The sequence below is a fragment of the Molothrus ater genome, chromosome Z (genome assembly GCF_012460135.2).
Source record: "Molothrus ater isolate BHLD 08-10-18 breed brown headed cowbird chromosome Z, BPBGC_Mater_1.1, whole genome shotgun sequence".
In the NCBI taxonomy this organism is placed as follows: domain Eukaryota; kingdom Metazoa; phylum Chordata; class Aves; order Passeriformes; family Icteridae; genus Molothrus; species Molothrus ater.
The window spans coordinates 44,558,302-44,579,045 of record NC_050511.2 but is presented as its reverse complement, the minus strand read 5'-3'; the positions used below and the strand labels follow the sequence as shown (position 1 = coordinate 44,579,045).

Genomic DNA, 20,744 nt, shown 5'->3' with positions numbered 1-20,744 from the left:
TGTCTGACAGAGACTGTATTATGTGTCCACTGAGTGGGAATAAAAATGAAGGAGTTATCTGTATACACACTAATAAGTTAAAGAGAAGGAAGCTCCATTGATTGTCATTGTTTTAGTATTTAATATGGATAAATTCTGCAAAAGATTACCCCATTTTTGAGACTCTTTTATTGATGCTTTTTTGCAGTAAAGTCATCTTTTTGACTGAATTGCCTTCAGTAGTTGTTAGATTTCTCTAATGATGTTAAGCATTCTCTTTTGCCTTTATTGCTTAATATATGCTTCTGTCAAGAAGGATGACTAATATTTAAGTTTTGGGGATAGGGGTACACTACTAGCTTTGAAATGGCAATACTGTGGTCTTACTCCTAGTCCGATTTCTTCTCTTACTATGCTTTGTTATTTTGAGTATCTTAAAAGTATATCAGTGACTTTAAATGCATTCCATTACATTGGAATCTGTAAGTAGGTTCCTAATTTGCCAAAACTGTATGCTTTTTTACTTTACTTCTTTGGAGTTTCCTGAATGATTTCTTGTGAAATGTCTCAGAAAGTCTTAAAAAAATTTCTCCTCAATCCCCCCTGCATTTTGTATTGGTTGTTGTTGTCTTAGAGTATATTCCACTGAAAGACAGCATTTCCCTTTTCAGTAAGATTTGTATATTTGTATGCACAGTTTTACTAAACAGTGTTTTATAGGACAGTAGTATTAATTACTTAGGTTAACTTTTTGTAATCTTCTTATCAGCTTTCATTTTATTTGTGTTTGGGTTGGCTGGGGTTTTTTGTTTCTTTTTGTAGTTATTGATGGGTTTTGGTGCACGGGGTTTTTTGTAGAATCAATATAGTCTTCCACTATGGAAGGTATATCCAGGTCTAATGAGTATTTGCTTAGAAAAATAACATGCTTTTATAGAATAGAAACAGAATCATTTAGGTTGGAAAAGATCTCCAAGATCATCAAGTCAGCTTTTGATTGATCATAACTGTGTTAACTAGACCATGGCATTAGGTGCCACATCCAAGTCCATGAACATCTCCAAGGATGTGTACACTACCTCCCTAGGCAACCCATTCCTGTGTTTAACAATTCAACCTAAACCTTCCCTGGCAAAACTTATGGCCATGTTGTCTCATTCTGTCACTGGTTGCTTGGGAGAAGAGGCCACAGCTCCCACCTGGCTACAACCTCCTTTCAAGTAGAGAGTGTAAGGGCTCCCTGAGTTATCTGTTCTCCAGGCTAAACACCTCCAGTTCCCTCAGCCCACTCCTCATAGGATTTATATGTTTACCATACAGTAAAAATATCTCATTTAAATTTAAAGCATTCTTTTATTTCAGCATCTGGACACAACTCTGAAAGAGGTAGAAAGATAAAAAAGAGAAGTCTGTTTCTGTATAGCCAGAGGTTGCTAAAGGGTTTCAAGTAATTTTCTATTAAAGATTTAATAATTCAGGCAATTTGCTGGGTTTGTTCTTGGTTTAGTTCTGTTTGCTAGCACTCTTGGATGACACATACAACTGCATGTGTCCCTTCATCTTTTTAGTAGCATAGCAATTATGCATGTACCACAGAGTGCTTGGCTTAACAGAGCTACCTAGAAGTTACAGCACCTGGTACCCCAGGTAGGTGAAGCATGGCAAATATCCATAAGGACAGAAGCAGTCCTTCTTCAAGCAGAAGAAATTGACAGGCAGGAAAATCATAGCTATGAAAAGAGAAACCTTATAGAAGTTGTTTGTGTCGCTATGGCCCCAAGGAAATGTAGCCTGGAGTTAGGAACTGCAAATGTGAGTCTGGGATACTAAACCTTTTACCTATCACTTTTTCTTGTCAGTAGTTTTGTTTCCCAGTCCTGTAAAAGAAGGTTTAGATGCTCTAATATGTCACAGTTGATGAGAGAGGTAGACATATTTTGTTACTTTTTTTTTTATTTTTTAACCTGACTTAAAAGGTTTTAATTCCTTAACAAGATTGCTTTTCCAGGATTTAATAAAAATCAAACTGGTTTTCTCTAACAGGTCATCCGCACATTAGATCCTAAACAGAACCAGGGTGCTGCTCCTGAGATTCAGGCACTGAAAAATCAGTTGCAGGAGCGGGACAGAATGCTTCATTCGCTGGAGGTAGTAATTGTTGTGGTTTTGTGGTAAAAACTCATTGTTTTTAGTTAGAGACTAATACATCTATTATACTTTGGCTTTAAATATATGGATTTTTTTGTTTTATAGAAAGAGTATGAGAAAACAAAAAGTCAAAGAGAAATGGAGGAGAAATATATTGTTAGTGCCTGGTACAACATGGTAAGAATCTCACAAACCTTTTAATTGAAAATATAAAAAAAAGAAACTATTAATACTATTTGTTTCTGGCATGTTTATAACAGTATTTTTGTTTGATAAGCATTTTCCAACACATACACAGAAGCAATTTTTAGTAATCTTAAGTTATCTCTATGTAAGAGTCTGTTCCTATAATAACCTTCTGGAAAATAAAAAAAAGAAGTTCATAATTTTCAGAATTTGAAAATCGGAAATGGCTCAGGTCACTATTTTGTAATCCCAGCCCTTCACTTATACAAATTATAGTCCTCAAATTTACTTTGATTCACCACCTTCCAGTCTTCCAGTTGTTTCTAATGAAGGGGCACAATCAAAGCAATTCATCTTACTTGCAATTCAGTTGGAGTGCTCAGAGAAATGACCCCTTTAACTTGAGTGCAAATTTAGCCCCATATAAAGAGTGAGGACATCAGCAAGACCCTCACTTAAATTATTCAAGGAAAAGTTTGGATAGAAGATGGGGTCTGTGCAACCATACAGCTTTTGCTGGGCCTGTGTGCTAGGAGAGTTGTCACCCACATCAGATGTGTTCAAGACTTCCCTTTGGCAGACTGGTTGGTTGCATTGAAACTGCTCTTCATGTGTAACTTGACATCTGCTCTAGACATCTATAACTTTAATGTTTCATTCTGCTCAATCATAGAATTCAAATTCCTCCTCTCTGTATTCCTTTGGAAGAGTTTTCTTCTTGCTGTTCTACATCCTTCTTGTCTTCATGAATAGCAAATCTAAACTCAGGCAGATGTTTGAATGGTTTACATATTGAAGGTACTTTCAAATGACCACTGTCCTTGACCAATTTTATAATATTAGTTCTCCTGACCAGTAGAAGACAAGCCTGAGGTAAGACTCACAGTTCAGTGATCTGTCATGAACGCTAAGATGGTCACTGATAGCTTTGTCTGTATTATTCTTTCATTAGCCTCTGCTTTTATGCACAGCTGCACAACCCACCACAGCTTTCTCAATTTCCTCATTGCATTTTTGCCTGATGAGAACATACTCTCTCCCAAGATGTGCTTCTGACATAGGAGTTGGTGTTTCCACAGATGATTAAAATACCTAAACTTTTTTCAGAAGAAAAGTACTTTTCTAGGTCAACATCCTGAAAGGAGCCAGGAATTGGGGAAAGTCCATTTGAAATTGTTCAGTTGCCATGAGAAACATATATTGTGTTCTTAGGTGGTTACTCTAAACCTGGAGAATGACAGCAGGGAAGGAGAAGAGTTCCACCCAAAGTATTAAGAAGAATATCTTACCTTTGTCCTTGAAAATAAGATGCTTTGTGTATGGAATTCAAACTAGTTTAGTCAGTGTGAAGACAAGTAATGAACAAAATGTAAATTAATAAAGATGTTTTGTATTGGTATTCACTGTGAAATTCTCTTTGTCCATAGGGGATGACTCTGCATAAAAAAGCAGCAGAAGACAGACTGGCTAGTACAGGCTCAGGACAGTCCTTCCTGGCTAGACAAAGGCAAGCCACGAGCACAAGGAGATCTTACCCTGGTCATGTCCAGCCAGCAACAGCAAGGTAGAGAAGCCTTGCCCTTAGAAAGAAAACTGCCCTGTGATCCAGGCCACTTCTATTGCAAGTGACAACATTCAAGGAAAATAAACCAGCATCCTTTCTCTTTCTTCCTTGTTACTGCTATTATTTACCATTCAGGAAAGGGTTATATTAGGCTTTCTCATTGCTCTGTTATGCCCCTTGCTTATAATTTTTGGAGTTAATTTCTCTCTGCATTTTCTGAATGTGCCAAAATTTTGAAAACATCTAGAGGAGTGCTGTATAATAACAGTCTTATTTGTATGAAGCCTGGTCTCTTACAAAAAACTTACGTGGACCATATGACAATGTAGATTTCTTATCACAGTTGGTACTTCTGTGCCTATAAGGGTTGTTATGCTTTATAAGACTGTTTTTGTTCAAATGGAATTTGCTTTTTATTTCATCTCCTATTCTGTTGCTTCAGAAAAATGCTGAAATCGCATTACAGAAATGCAAAGTTGGATTATAATATTGTGAAATATATTTCATGCTAAAAATTCACCAATGCAAAAAAGAAAGATTGGGGATTTTTCTCATGTCTGAAGTTCAAAATTTGCTCTTATTCTTGGCGTTTAGGGAAGCAGGATGATTTTTTCCAGGTTTTTCTTTATCAACTGGTGTTACCTCTTTTGCTGGTAGAGATGAATATTTTCAAATGGTTTATTCCACTCTTTGTCGAGCATATGTTTAAATACATATTCTAAAAAGGTGGAGAAATACTTAGGATGTGCTAATCTGCTACTCCATCATCCATTTAAAAAGGACATTTGTTTTAAAATTTTATGATTATGGATGAACAATATGTAATGGATCAAGGCCCCAGTTAATATTGTTAATGTATTCCAGTTGTCATCCCCTACTAAAAGACTTGCTTTTAATATATTGATTCAGGGTATAATTGTATCAGTTGCCTTACTAATGGTACCAGTGCCTTCAGGTGAGTTTATTGCTGACTTTGTTGGAAACTGGCTGTGATTTGTTGTACTGCCTTTTTAGTGCATAGCTGATTAATTGTTGTAACACCTTCATGTTGATCAATGGATGGAGGCTCCTCCTATTTAGGTTCTGTTCCTACAAAGTTGTGCTTTTTTTCCTGACCAATTCTGTGCATTCCCTATCATTTTTGTCAAAGAATTGATGGACACAGAGAACATGAGCATTGGCTGGAAGTTTCATATTTATACATCTTGTTGTGATTCAGTTTTAAATTTAGAGACTGGTTTTAAATTTAGGTTTTTATTTAGAGACTCTTTGGACTCTAATGCACGGGCAGTCCGTTTATAAATTTATTCTTTCACCTGATTTTAATGCCCTTCTAAGTTGAGACGTTTCTTTTTGCATAAATCCCTTTAGAGAAAAGATACTAGCATTTATCAATCATCTGATTGTCTGTTTTAATTCAAACTTGGGTAGAATGAGCAACGGATAATTAAAACAAGCACTCCTAGATTAAAAGGTAATTAAAAGAATGACATTTTTAGGTACTATTGGTTTATCCTCAAGTGCATCATCTGTTTTAATCTGGTCTGAGAAATGCATTTAGTATGTGTTTGAAAGATATTTTCAGTTCCAGTTATGCCCCCATACACACCCCCACACACTCCACCCAGAAAACAGATGCTGAATTCTACATATAGTTTTAAATTTTATTCCTCACATTTAGGAAAAAATGGTTTTCTAAAACTTTTCTGTACTTATGCAGTATATAACTGGTATGGGCTTGCAAAAATGAGATGAGACTTGGCAAGTTTCTTGTGTGCAGGAAGATAACAATGCAAAGGAAGTTGCAGATAATTTCTGTAGTTCAGTGAGGTGATATGCTCAATCTGCTGTCTCTTACTGAGATACAAAATGCTCTTTATACAAAATGCTTTCTGTACTCATCTAGATTATTACAGTTGATGTGCGATAATGATTTTGTTGTGCAATCAATTTTAATAACTTGAAGAACTCTTTACTACATGCTGTATGTGAACAGGAGCAAGACAAGTCCTCTAGGGGAATTTGATGTGCCTGCTTGAGGTTACAGCATTTTATATCACCCAGAGCAAGAACCTAAGAATACCTAAAGCTCTATTTTAATTTTTTAATTTTAATCTAGCTAATTTTTCTGTTACAAAACTGCCAAGGGCTGTTAGTGAAAGAAAGGGATGGAACCTTAATGGGAAGTTTTTTCTCTCAATTTTGTCTGGTAATCTAATTACTTATTGCTATTATTTAGGTGCAGATCTAAAAGAACTTGAACACAATCAGCACACTAGAATAAAAGTAATTGCTTTTATAATTATTATGTTAATTTTTTTTTCACTGTTTTGCCTCCAAAGTTTTGATGGCAGGTTAATGCCACTGAGAGTTAGGAGATGAGCGGATGCTAGTTAGAAACCTTGTCTTAGGCTTTTACTTTCCAGTCTCTCACAGCTTCTTTTGCTTCTTGGTGGTTGTTGGCTTTTCTCCTCTTTGTGATTCTGTCTTTCCTTTTCCCTTGAAGATAAGACACTGAAGTGTTTTCTGTGGTTCTCTTCAAAAATAGATAGCATCATTATATAGCATCAAAGATCAACACAAAACTCATATTGCATCTGAGCTTTATTTTTGCCCGTAGTAATTGTTAGGCAAATGAATAATCATTTTGTCTTTGAGAATTTACAAACATGCAGAAATTCTGGTATTTCCCAGAATTCATGCTGAATATAAAAGCCTAAAAATGTACTGCACTCTTTAAGAAATATCAGTTGCTGTCTGGTTCTAGTAAGTCATTTGTTATTGTCTTCTAGTAGTAGTTAAGAGGAGTTCAATCCTTTTTTCTTCAGTGCTTTACTTCTTTAATTTGCTGCATACATCCCTTCTTAGTCTTTGTGTGTGGATGAATGCAGGTGGTGAACATCATAAAACCTTCTCTTTCACAAGAACAGCTTCTTTATTCAAAGGGTTCAGCTTCATTATTTTGCTCGCTTGTTATGTATCTTTGTAATCAGTGTGTATTAAGAAAAAGAAGGAGCTCAGACTGTGACTCCAGGGAGTCAAATACATACACAGGGGAGCTACCAGTGTATGTTCCCTATTTGTCTTACCTTGAGTAATTAAAGAATATAAGCAAAAGCCCCAGCCCCAGCCTATGGAGCAGAATTCTTTCAGTACATTAGATAGTTCTGAGAAGTTTTTAGGAATACTTTCTTCCCCTGAGGCGAGAAAGACTATTTACATCAAAATTGTAGTGGTAATTACTAAGCCAATGCTGTATCCTGTCCTGACACACCACAGAAAGAAGACCCCACAACTGAGCTTAAAGAGAAAAGGTTCTCCAGATCAGAGGTAAAACAGCTGAGGAGTTCATGAGAGTACTTCTCTGGGCACTGTGCTGAGGATCTGCCCAGAATAATCTTTCTTACAGATTTTAATAAATGACAATAAAAGATAGCAGATAAATGGTGTTTTTTTTAGGATAAATATTTTCACTTTTTAGAGCTGAAGCTTAGTTCCTGACCTAAAAGGATGATGGGTTCAGATATGCAGTCCAGTTCATGTACTTCTGTGGAGAGTTGAGTTTTTAGCATATCCAGTCAGACATTAGAGAAAAAAAATATTCAAATTCCTTCTTTTCTTGACAGCAACACATAACCACCTGGATCATAACATGCATTTTCTAAGTGCTGTGAAAACTGAAGTAATTTAATTTAAAGGTTGTGTGTTCCATCCACAGTGCAACTCCCCGAGAAAAAAGAAGTGCAGCCAGATGCTACACTCCTCTCCCGACTTCAGCCACTTTCTTTTGTCTTTGTTAAGTACCCATCCCATAAGTATTCATAAGTACCCAGTAGTTAGTTTCTTAGCAACTTACTGGGAAAAAATCCCATAAGTAAAAAAAAAAAAGAAAGAAACCCAACCCCCAAAAAAAGGTAAACACACATCTGGAACATACAACTTTGCATATATAAAATGAAGGAAATATATAATGGCTACATGATGCCTTTTATTTTGCTTTGAAATAATCAAATGGCAATCTTGTCCTGTTGAAGTGTCACTCGTGTTAGCAGTAATGCTTCTACAGCCACAAGTTTTTTGTGGCTCTCTGTTCTGTAAGGAGCACTGGCACTTTTATATGTGTATGAAAGAATTAACAGTGAATATTCCTATTACTGCTTTATTATGATCTCAAATAGTAAGTAGTATGTGTAAGCTGTCAAGAAAATTTAAAAGGTTTTTTGCAATTTTAAAGTCCTTGGTATTTTGACTTGTGCAAATAGCTTTTGCTTTTCCTGTGTTCCCTAATATATGAGACTATACAGTTAACAGCTTCCTGAATGATTTTGAGTGGGTTTAATTTTTCCGATGTGTTGACATTTTCTGTGATTTGGTAGTTGTAAGATATTTTAATGTCACCACTTGATTTTCTTCTTCTTAGTGATCTGGAGGGAGACTACCCTGAATGTGGATAACTTTCTTTTTTCTTATGAAGCAAAACAGTATTTCAGTTTTACTTACTAGATAGAGATTTTTTTTGTTCTTGCCCAACATATTGACTTTTTGCAAGGATTGATGAGGGAGGTATTTTTGCACTCAGTCAGCTATGCAATACTGACTTCTTATGGGGTTTTGCACATGTGCTTTAGGTAGAATGTGGACTCTGTGTTTTGCAGTAAGATTGTACTGATAAACTTCAGTATCTCCTAACCAAATTTAGCAGGCATTTCCCTCACCTGGCATTGCATAAATAAATAGCTAAAAGGATCTATCAGGATATACTTCCAGGTGGTGAGGGTTTTTGGAGCAAATGTCATATTCTGGGTAGGATCCTAGCCATGCCTCCAGTTTGTCACTCTTGAGGAATCAAGAACATATCCTGTCATGGCTGATTGGATTTCCTTACTCCTGTGGTCCTCCTTCCCTCTGGAAGTCTGGAAAAGTAGCAGAAGTTTGTCAGTGATCCTGCAGGCTATGACTAACAATAAGGTGTGAGATCTTTGATCTTTGAAAGTGGAGGAAACAGATGCAAGCAACTAGTCAGTACAAAAATGAGAAGAGCATTCTTTCAGCATCTTGCATTTGGTTTTCATTTCAAAATGAATGATGAAGAACCTGAGCTTTTTGAGCTAGAAAGAAGATTTTTATCTTTTTAATTCAATTTTAATCTTAATTGAGTAACTGTTAGAGATTTTACCCATCTATAAGGCAGAAGCTGTCATTATCAGTCACCACAACCTCAGACTTCTTGCATCTGGTACAGTGAAACCCTGTAAAGATTTACTCTGCTACCAGATCCATTGAACTGTTTGGAGACACTGAGGACTTAGCTGGTTTCATCCTGTTTTTCTTTGATTATTTTTGTATTCATAAAGATACTGGGATATAAAGTTCATTTTTAAAATGTGTCAGCTCATTGAATTAGGCAGTGACTGAATGTTGATTGGAGGGCTCTAGGAAACTTGACAAATCACACTGTCCAGTGGGGCACTGAGACAGCACCTGACGGTGTAGCCAACACAGCTTCCCAGACTAATTGTCCTGGTGTCAGATGGTAGAGTCAGTGGATCAGTAGGAGCTCGTGCTGACTGCTGTAAGTAGAGTCCTCATCTGCTGGAGGATGGTATTGCTGTCAGCTTCACTGTGATCCAGATTCCATCTTCAGCTTTGGGCCTTGCCAAGGTCGTGCAGGACTACCCTGAAGGATATTTCTGCATTAGTTGGCTTTGGTGGCAAATCGGAAGTTTGCTCTGTTGCTGTTTCCTGTGCATGTAAAGTTGTTTGGAAAATTGCATATCTTTCTGTCTCCTTTGCATATGGTGTCATTTCCAGACTGAAAACAGATTCCATTTGTCAGATAAAAGTTTTTGTGGCTGTCTTGCTGCTATGGATCTCAGAGACTGATCCATAAAACGTGAAAAATACTGCTAGTAGAGGGAGATACAGGTCAGTTGGGCAGCCTTTCCTTTCCGGTGCTGGCTTTATTAATTGCTTTGCATTAGAGAGGTCCTTCGCAATCAGATGAGGTGATTTCAGAAAGAGGAACAGTGGTTGTTTTAATTGTTAAAAAAGCAGACATTTGTCAGCACTGAAGAACTGCTAACTACTGTAGCATGGCACAAATCTGAAATTACAAAAGCAAGTATTTCCACTTGGTATAGATTACAGTATAGAGATATAGAGTAGTTTATTCTAGAAATGGAAATTGAATTCCTAATGATTATACATAACTTGAAGAGAAAAGGGCTAACATAAAAGTCCAGTTGCTAGCATGCTCATGTTGTTAACCTGATCGTGAAAGTGGATGGAATTTTAAGAAAAAATCCCCAGTGGTGTAGTATTTATGGGGTTATAAAATAGTTGTAATGAGACCATCAGACTTTTGACTTGGATTTGAATGTAAAATCAGCTATATAATTTAAAATATTGTAAAGCAGAGGTTATTGTTCACAGCCACAAAAGGTTAGTAAGCTGGAGAGTAAACTTATTTCCTGGAGGCATCAGTGGTTTTGAGAGCGATTTTGAAGCTTTTGTTTGGCAGTATCAGTAAAGTCTCAGAATTATTATAAGCATTAAATTAAGGTCACAATTTTTAAAATTTATAATCTGCTTTGTATTCTCTGTGTCACTCTCTAAGATGCTGCAGATGCAGTGACAGGTTATGCTCAGTGAATTTACCCTCACATCTTGCATTTCTGTTTTCTTCTATGTCTTGCTACCTCAACAGGTGGCTTTAAAATAGAGAAATTGGCAGACAACTATTTTTAGAACATGGTAAGAATTTCTAGTCAGGAAAGGGCACTGACAGATGAATTTTACATTCTTGAAAGTTAGTACAGTGTCCCGAGTTTACAAGACCTCTCAAAAGTACTGTTGATTCAAAGAGAAGCCTGAAGCGTCACTTCTGTGTATGTGCAAAATGCACTTGGAGGACACTTGAAGTGCTACTAAATAGTAAGTTTGAGCTAAATAATAGCCAGAGGAGAGACTAAAGGGATAGATTATATTCATTTATACACAATAGAATAGGTACATGCTTATGTAGCTTGAACTTTTAATTTTTTGTAGAACAACTGCAGTGATCTTCATATTAATCTTGAACTGTGTAACTTTATGCACCAAGCAGTGCCAAGCAAACTTAAAAGACAATGATTGCTCAAAATACACACCCTCAAGGTCTTTGAATATGTTGAATATGTTAAATTTTTTTTATTCCATTTGATATGTGTCTCTGTGTTTCTATTTGTTTTTCTATTATGGTTAGTATTCTGAGTGGATGAATGAGAAGGGAAAAAAGAGGGATACACAAGCTACAGGACTTGTAGCATAAATATTCTTTTTTATCTCTTTAATCTGGATTGTCCCATCACAAGAAGCATTCTTAGAATAATTTTTGACTAGTGCAATACAGGGGAGAAAGAAGTGGGGAAACAGGCTCTAATTTCTGTTTGGTGAAGCCAGTTTTCTCTTTTGCAATATGAAAACAAAAATGCCCATTTAGTGCTGTGCCAGTGCTGTGTAAGGATATCTCTGTTACCTGGGGAAGTAGCTGTGTCAGTAAAGCATCCCATTCCAGTTATGGGAGTGGAATGTGCACTGGAAATGTGCACAGGAAAAAGAGTACATCAGTGAGCATGGAGTACTGTGCCAACCTCTCCGATTCTCTTCCAAACTTAGATGCCCTTCCTCAGTATTGTGGTGTGCTCTCTTGACTGCTCAGTGACTCTGACTCAGCATACTTTAGCAAGAACGTGTGTCGTTTTCTGGCAATTCAAACCTGTATTTGCAGGCCAGGGATAGAACTTGCCAGTGCAGTGGGGCACTGAGCCTCATGCACAGGATGAGCTCTGATGAAATTTAAGTGCCTTCAGTGGTGCTCAGAGCTCAAGACAGTTGATGTGACTCTGATTGTCTTTTAGTGTGTAAACACATGCAGAATTGGGTGGGCACCTTTCACTTTATCTTGCTTTAACAGTTGCACTCACAGACAGCAGGAACGCCTGAGACTTGCTCATTGCTGTGTGAACTTACTTTCCATAGCTTTATTAGTTCAGAATGGTGCCCCGAAGAATTTTACTCAAAAGTGTGTGAAGTTTAATTACAGCTAAACTTAGATATTGACCAAGGCTATTTTGTTGATTTTCCAATTATTGGCCTGTAACTTTCCTGTTAATTTGAACAGTTGCTTGGCAAAGTATTTTCCCTGTGAATTTACACAACTCGTAAGTAGAGGTGGCTTTACTAAATTGCTTTTAAAAAGACCTGTTCTGTTCTCTGTTTTGGTTTTTTTTTTTGGTTTTTGGGTTTTTTTTTTCAACAGTAATATCTGCTTTTTAACTTTCTTCTTTATTCTTTTATTTGCAGTGATGTGGTTGCATGACCTGCAGCATTATTATAACAGGGACTGTTCAGTGCATGACTTGCTTTTCTGTCCAGACTGCATAACCAAAACTTAACCAGTTCTACACTTAAGACTCATGGCCATCTGATTTCAAAGGGGGATCTACTTGCAGAGAAGCTTACCATCCTGGGGAGTGGCTTTCCCATTTCCCACTTCCACTTACTCTTTCTCTTCACAAAAAGTCTCCTATGAGGCTAGAAGAGAGGAAATCCTGTATTCACAACTCAACAGGAGGCGTTCTGCAAAGTGACAGAGCAGTGTCAGCTCTCCATCTTACTTCCGCCTGTCCACTTTATTTAATTCTGATTAACAGTATTAACACACAGACTTCCTGCAACATTTTCATATACTGAACTATAAAAATCTAGTCTTAATGAGTTCCTAAAAAAGGCCTTTTGGTTACTGTTAAAATTTCAAAGCACCCGCACCCTTAAAGGATCCACTTTGAATCTTTAAACAAATAAAGTAAAGCGAAGGAGGTGTTTTACCAGGAGAAATGACTAATGAATTGCTGCTTGGTGATCCCATCTTCCTTAGAAAACCAGGCAAGTTTCATCTGATAATCTCCGAGCCAGGCAAACTACCGGGTGGTATTTTGTTCACAGGCGCTGCCTGCTTCCTTAATATGTATATACACAGTAGTTTGTGGCTGTTGTATTTTTCTCTCTACATTTAAGCTGTGTTGTTGGTTTCTTTCGGAAACATTTTTTTCCAATCTGTATACAATTGTTAAAACAATCTGAGGAAAGACCATGAATGGAGATAAGTATGAAAGTCATCTACACTTTCAGTATTATGCAGACTGTCCTTGCCAGTTTATAATTTGGATCGTTTATCTTTCACCTGTACTGTTTTTTTCCTTTCTTTTTTTCTTTCTCTTGTCACAGTCTTAGATATTTAATTTCCAATTGCACTAGCTTGGCTGTTTCTTTGTATTTTGAAGTTTAGATATAAGATTTGCCATATGTAGACAGTGTAACTCAAAATGCTTTGTACTGCCTATATTAATTTAAAAAGCTGCTTATTTAATATTCCTAAATATCTGCACATTTGTACTACTGTATCTTTGTTTTGTATTGGACATCCAGTACTGGCAAGATTCAGAAGACAAGGGAGTGCTGTAGTGTTGTAAGTTAAGAGGTTTATTGTATAGGAGTTAGTACATAACAAACAGGGAAAGGGGCTTTCAAGCCATAGGATTTGCTGGAAAAACTGAAAAGTCTGAATGCTGCATCCCGTAAGAGGTTTGATTTAAATCCAGTTAAAGAGAAACCCCGTTCTTGCTCACCTGGATCTTAATCCTGGCAGAAATTCTGATATGAACTGTGCTGCCTCCAGGAATAGTTTTACTTACTTGGGCAGTAGGAGAACCTCCAACCCTGCTTGCGGTGGGAGCACGCCCATGCTGAAGAAGCGTTGTGTCCGCTTGTCTCTGCAGTCTCTTCTGGTCACACACACAGTGCCTGCCTCGTCCCTGGCCCGTCAGGTGGGCTTTGACAGAGCCACACCTCGGGCACAGAGACACCCGCTTGTGTCCAGTCCTCAGGGATCCTGATCCCACAGAGTCCGTGGCCTTGTGCGGAATGACGTGGAGAAAGGACGGACGTGTGCCCCACCAGAGCATGGTGGTCTGTGCTGCCTGGCAAAGAGATGGGCAGGTAGGAACAGACTCCAAGCAGGCCAAGCAGCAAAGTGAAGGATAAAACTAGGATCCCAGTGAGAGCTGTGGTGTTTTCCCTTCTGGATACTGTATCAGGTGCTGTGGCTACCAGGTGCTCTGGCTGACAGCTGTCCGTAAAGGCTTCAGATGGGGATATATGTCTTTCCTGGTCCACCAGGGCCAGGGACAGTGAAGTCTTACGTGGCCTGCAGCCAGGACCTGGGGTTTAGTGATAATGAGTCAAGTACTCATGCAGCAGAGGCAGCAGCATTTCATCAGACTGAGTCCAGCAGAGAGCTGAAGGATTTGTGTCTTTCCAGGTCCTAGCCATTGATCCCTTGTTATGTGTCAGGGCAAGCGTTACTAGTAAAACTTCTTTTAGTTGGGTGTTAAAGGCATGATATGTTTTTCATTTGCTAGTGCTGCTCCGGCTGGGACCACACCCTACCCCAAGCCAGGCTGGGTGCAGGATCCCTGAAATCAGGGCACTGTGCTGGGCAGGAGGGGATTGCTTTTTTTTGTGCACCTGCCTCCACAGCTGTCCCAAAGTGATGCCGAGCAGTACCTCATTTCTCCAAGTGGTCTGTGCAGATTAGAGACTAAGTATCAGTTGTTCTTGAGCCTTGATGACATTTATATGTAAGTGTGTTTAGCTTGACAAAAGTTGTTAGAGTTTACTAATGCAACAGAGAGATGCCAGGTGGAGCCAGTCAAGGAGCTGGCTACTTTAACTAGATTAGCCTGGCATCTCTGTCATGAAGTGGTTGTGAGCTCTCAACTCAGAGCTGATCTCCAGCATGTCTCTGATATACTAACTTCATTTGTGCTGCATAGAAAACTCTCATACCTTCTTAATAGCAGCTTGTTTGACAGTCCTGAATTAAATGTTGATCAATTATCAAAGTAATAACTGTTTGTGAAGTTGCCAGTGATATATTTTCTGTAAAAGAATGAATTCTTAGAGTGTCAAAACATTAATTTCCCATTTCAGTTCATCTACAAATTGTGTAACTACCAGATTGTTATGGTAGCAATATTAATATACATACCTGTATATAGACAAAAAAAACCTCATTAATGATAATTGGAATCAAAAAGTTTAATATTTTTTCCCAGTCAAATACACTGATGCTTCCAAGGTGATAGAAGAGTGTACAGTTGTTAAACAAGTTGTAAATAAACGCTTATATAAAATGTAAATGCTTGTCTCTCCTTTATTTGGTACTTGATTGTGAACTGTGTTTCCTGGGGCTCTGCAAAGGAGGGTGCATCAGAAAGCACAACTTCCTCACTGCTGCTGGGGCACACCCACCTGAGGTGCATGCTGCTGCTGCTTTGCTTCTCCAAGGGTCAAGGCTCGGTGACCGAAGTAAGAAAATTTTCCCTTGCCAATGGAAGATTCACAACAGATACCACCAAAGGTGGGAAAAAGAGACACTGCTATTGTGGACAGGAACAACTGTCCTGCCATCCTGCACTGATGAACAGCTCTGGCATCTGGGGAAGGAGACCTGGGTCAGTCTCAGACCAAATCCTGATCTTTGTGAAAGAGAAGGCAACAGCCCGTGAGAAATACTGAGCCCATGAGCATGGTGTGTGCTGCTGCGGTTAAGAATGATGTGCAGAGACCCTGGCACAGCCTTTCAGGGGCTGCTCTGTAAAAGGAACAGGATCAGAAAGGGGAGGGTGCTCTCGTGGCAGCACTGCCAGCCTTAGTGACTGGAGAGCTTGTGAGGCTGAGGGCAGGCTGGGGTGCAGTGTTTGCTGTCTGGGAAGGACAGGAGAGTACCAGAGGTGCTGGCCAGCTTCCTCTTGCACCACAGGCAGTGAATGGTGGAAGCAGGAAAGCTGCCAGAGCCTCACTTCCAGCTGCTTGTGATTCACTGTGGTCCTTTGCCCTCCTCAGTCCCACCTGTCACTCCTCATCTTTGGCATAACTAGCATTTTCTGCCTCTGTAACATCAGATCATCATTCCCTGTCCTTTTGTTTCCCTCACTCCTAACTTTTGCTATGCATCTTTTTCCTTTTCCAGCTCTCCCACCCTTGCAGTGTGCATTGGTATCCCTCATTCTGGCCTCCATGCCCCGCTCTCTGCTCTGCTCCGTGACAACTTCAAGGCCGTGACTTACTTATGCTCCAGATGGTATGAGGGGAATTGTGCCCCTGGCCCCACACTTCACGCTGCCCCTCCTCAGGTGCTGGCCCAGGAGGGAGGATGCAGCTCTGCAGGTTCTTTGCCCATGTTAGCTCTCCTTCACACCCCACAGCTGCAGGGCCCTACTTTTACCCACAAGGGTGTTAGTGTTGCATTAGATGTTGCAGGAGGTGACAGCCAGGGCTGAGTTGAAAAGTGTAATGGAAGCACACTCCAGAAGCTGCACAGTTCCCCTTTTCTACTCCATTTGTTTACAAATAACTTTTGAGCACCTATATACGGTGCACATGATGTATAATAAACATTGCAAATAAATCCTTGTGCCCATTGCTTGTCTCAAGACTCTTTCATCTTCTTTAGGAGCTAAAACAATTAAACAGCCTCAAAACAGCAAAGTACCCATGCAGCAAAGCAGGCTGACTGGAAGTGAGTGAAGGTCAGCTCTGCCAGGGAAAAGAAGATTAAGTGATGCAACTGGAAAGCCTTCACACACTGTACATATGCACACACTGCTCCCTGGTTTAGGTCTGAAGCCTGGGAGGCAGTGGAGCCTCTCTGCCTCTTGGTAGCAGGAAATGGCCTTTAAGCCCTCACAGCAGACAAGTGTCTCAAAGCTGCAGCTGTGCACACATCTGGATGTTTTGTTTCTGCACCAAACTATTAACTGTAAACTTAACAGGAGCACAACTCTGTGCCAAGATAGAAACCCAACCTGAGCAAAGGGCAGAGGATGGAAACTCTCCCAACCACCAGTGCCAGGGAATTAATTAAGGCAGTCACAAGTAAAACATTGTGGATGATGGATGCATTTTCCATGTTTATCACACCACCATGTGCAAGAGCCTTTCTTTGTCTTTGACAAAAACATTAAAAAGGTTCCAAAAAACCAACCCAGACCTCTTATTAATGCGGATCAGAAGTTACAGACAGACCACACTGATATCTGAAAACTTTCCAGGGACTTCAACTCCACTGTTCCACCGTTTTCCCTACCACTTTAACATACAAATACTGGAAGGCTGTATGCCTTTCTGAGTGCCCCACCCCTAACAACGGCGCTCTGGCAGCGCTCAGCAGAACGGAACCTGGCACTCTCCGCGCTGACCGCGCAGGAAAGGGCTCGGGAGAACCATCAGTGATCCCAGGATACCAACCCCCAGCAGGGGATAGCCGCCTGGCAGGACAGCGCAGCACACACAGAGCACAAAGGGAGCAGCATACCCGGCACAGCAGCTGGAATCCGCCTGTGGTGGGGCACATCCTCCCCTGCACATGCACCAGGAAGGTCTCCTTCAGCCTATTAGTAAAACTCCCTGTTCCTGGAATGCGTTGCACAACAAACTTGTTTTCTAATGAATAGCCTTGGAAATTTGTTTTTGTCTGAATCACAGCTGGACTGAAATAATAATCATTACTGGACTTTTGAGGAAAATTACTGACCTCGATTGAGTCCAGGATGGAATCTGATGGAAGACTAAAGCCGAACATCTCACAACCCTATGAGCAGGGGTCCCACAGGCGGCCCTTTGAGGTCCCATGCCCCCAGGGGCTGTGCCAGCATGTCCCTTGGAGCAGGATGTGCCTCTTGGTGCTCATCAACCCACAGGTTTGGGACTCAAAGGAGCTTCATCAAAAACTGACGACAATGGGGCCTGGACTGGTACCCCCTCCTCGAGGGTGAAGCCTTTGCCCACTGAGAGATGCAAAGGCATCCCAGGTGTGCATTTCACTGAACTCTGGGGGAGCTTTAAACAGGGCCTTTGCAATATGCACACACACACAGAGGAGTATTTGAATGTATACATGCCTGTGTCTGTGTGCAGGTGTGAAAACTGACTTCAACACTTTATAGCAAGTGTAGCATCAATGCTGCCATCTTAGATTCAAAATTAAGTTACTGTTGTGGTTATGGTAAATCTTACAGAATCAGTTAAATCAGTCAATGATTAAGTGCTGCCAAATCCTTTAGACATAAAGGACTGAGCAATTCCAAAGGTAGGTTTGGCAAGGGGTCCGTTGTGAAATTTGTGACTCTGTGGAGGGTCTCCCTTCCCCTTCTGCATCCTTACATTCTCTGTCCTCACCCTTTTGCATCCCCAGTCTCAGTTGTGTGTCACTCCAGATTGATTCTAGTCCAGTTCTCCTTTGTGGGCTTTATCTATGTGGTAACAGAACAAGTTGCTTCTTGCCAGAGAACTTAGTCATGCTTTCAAAATTTGTTATAAAATTGCTTTTGTTGATACCTTTGAAAGTGCTTTTTTACATGACTTTGACCACCCAGTCACAATACAGGTGTCCCTGCACTCCAGGAAATGTGCAAGGGCAGAGCACTAAGGCTCCTGTTCCTGGAAGGCGGTTGTCCACATCGAATGCTGGGATATGGTGTGGGGTGGTTTTTTTGTTGTTTTGTGATTTTTTTTTCCCCTCTCCCATGGAAAAGGCAATATTCCCCTGTGGGATTCCCCTCCAAAGCTGATGGAGGCTGCAGTCACTGCAGCCCACAGCACCCTGAAAATAAATGTTTTGGAAATACCCCAAAAATGCTACCTTGGCAAAGCTTACTCTGAGAGGGAAAAACACTTCCTTGCAAATAGGACTTGACAGACTACCAGAATACCGTCCTAGTAGCCATTTCATGTCATTTTTAAACTTAAAATAGAAATAAAAATGTCAAACAGCTTCCCAAACCAATGATTTGTACAAGTTACATGACATCCAGGGACACATTTAAATCCAAGCCAGCATGCATTCAGTCTCTAAACAAACACAGCTTGCATCCCCTTCCAAGCGAGTGTGGTGGCATCTGGAATTCGGGCAATGTAAGAGACCAGCCTTAACCAATACAAAACACCACCACACTGAGAAGAGCCTGTTTTAGATGCATCTTGGTCTATGCAGCCTTCAATTCACCTACCTGTGAAGACTTTAGGATTATGTACTTCATCACCTGCCAAAGCGTATGATTTTAATACATATATAAAGCACCCAGGACGTGTACACAAACTGATTTTGTGTTGGAAAATACAGTTATAATTAAAGGCAGATGCAGAAATTTCTGGAACAAAACTGTCAGGAAAATACATTAAAACCAAAGAAAATCAACTGAACAACAGTCTCGAAAATGCTTTATTGAACCGTGTGTCTTACTGTAATGTGCAGAAGATGTGTTTGAAAAACTACAGCTTGAAAAATTTTTGAAAGTCTTCAACAATCAATAAAAAAAGTCCCCTGCTGGGGGTAACTCTCAGGGTAACCAGAGGCTGCATGTATATTTTTCTGTTGCAGAGACTAAAAAAAAATTTAAAAAACCCAACCAAAGCTAATGCTGCTCTACATGAAAACAATCAAGATTTGATGATTAAAAAAAAAAAGAGAGGAAGGAACTTAAACTCAGTCTATAGGGATGCTTTTTTTCCTGCTGTTATTTTGGATTAGCATACATGTCACAGTTCTGCTGAGAACACCACATGGTGTCTAAGTCATTACGTTTACTCTACAATGCTGCTGAGATGAGAGGATACAGAGAAAGAGAGAGGGGGTGAAGTGAGAGATCTGGAAAGACATCATTATGATATAAGCCTAGTTTAAATTTTCATCAGAAGCTGTGTGCACTTTTGTTTTTATAATCCAACTTTTCATTCAAAAAAACACACCAAAAAAACCCAACCAACCAACCAACCGAACAAAAAATCCCCAATCAACAGCAAAAAACCCCAAACAAACAAACCACACCCCCCCCCAGAAAAAAAAAAAGAAAGAAAGGAAACCAAGACCAAACATACCCCTTCTGTCCCTGCTTTTGTGCTATTATAAATTTCTATGCACAAGAAAACCATACTTTTTTCCAAACCAGTAGGATTAACAGTATAGGCATGTAGGTGGCATGATTCAACTAAAAGGCTTTTTTTTTTCCCCAACTTTTTTTATGCCAGCAAAAATAACCAAAGGAAACAATAAATAAAAGGTGCTAAAGTTAGCATTAAGAATTTCTTGTAATATACTGACAGTCTGGGAATCCAAATCCTCAAGCTCTCCTGATACTGCCAGGTCTCTGCAAACTATGAAGCAAATACATAAATAACTCAAAAATATGATTGAGGGTGTGAAAGGCTTTTAAACTAAGACAATAGGATCCAGGCTAACTTTTTTTTTTAAGAAACACAGTGAATATATGAATTGTCTACACCTGAATAAAACATATTTAACAATTAAAAAATTTTAACAACCACAACAAAGAAAAACTTTAAACGAAAGTGAACATCATTTGATTTTAGGGCACACAAAAGCCCCTTGCAGTAGCTTCCAGCAGTGGCCTTACTGTTGTGTCTCCTACAGGTGCATAAAATGAAGTTTAACTCCACATTGAGGTGACAGCTGAGAGGGCAACATAAGGGTCGCATTCAGCAAAACGCCACACCCCGGTCACAACAATGTATCCCACTGCAGAGTTTCCATCCTGTGCAGGAACAGCACATGAAGATGTCATTCTGTCACATATTATTAAAAAGCTAGTTTGCGGCCACAAACTGCTACTCAGAGCTAACCTTTTTCATCACATAACCTTGGAATAATGGGAAAGCTTTGTGTTTTATAGTTTACTCCTTGTATTTAAATTTTTAAATGACAAGGTCACTAAAACTCATGCACGCTGCAAAAAACGTCATGCAGTAG

General features: G+C 39.5%; 1 protein-coding gene across 4 annotated transcripts in view; it reads left to right on the top strand.

The window, feature by feature from the left end:
* HOOK3 (hook microtubule tethering protein 3) overlaps positions 1-15,117 on the top strand; it is an 85,855-nt gene extending 70,738 nt beyond the window's left edge. For 3 of the 4 annotated variants that reach the window (XM_036402584.2, XM_036402580.2, XM_036402582.2), the window contains 4 exons: positions 2,023-2,127; positions 2,233-2,304; positions 3,741-3,877; positions 12,221-15,117. In XM_036402584.2, the coding sequence (XP_036258477.1) occupies positions 2,023-2,127; positions 2,233-2,304; positions 3,741-3,877; positions 12,221-12,236 (330 nt within the window). In that variant the 3' untranslated portion in view covers positions 12,237-15,117. Of the gene's footprint in view, positions 1-2,022; positions 2,128-2,232; positions 2,305-3,740 lie in introns of all 4 variants that reach the window. The other variant, XM_036402583.2, reaches the window with a different exon arrangement.
* The last annotated feature ends 5,627 nt before the right edge of the window (positions 15,118-20,744 follow it).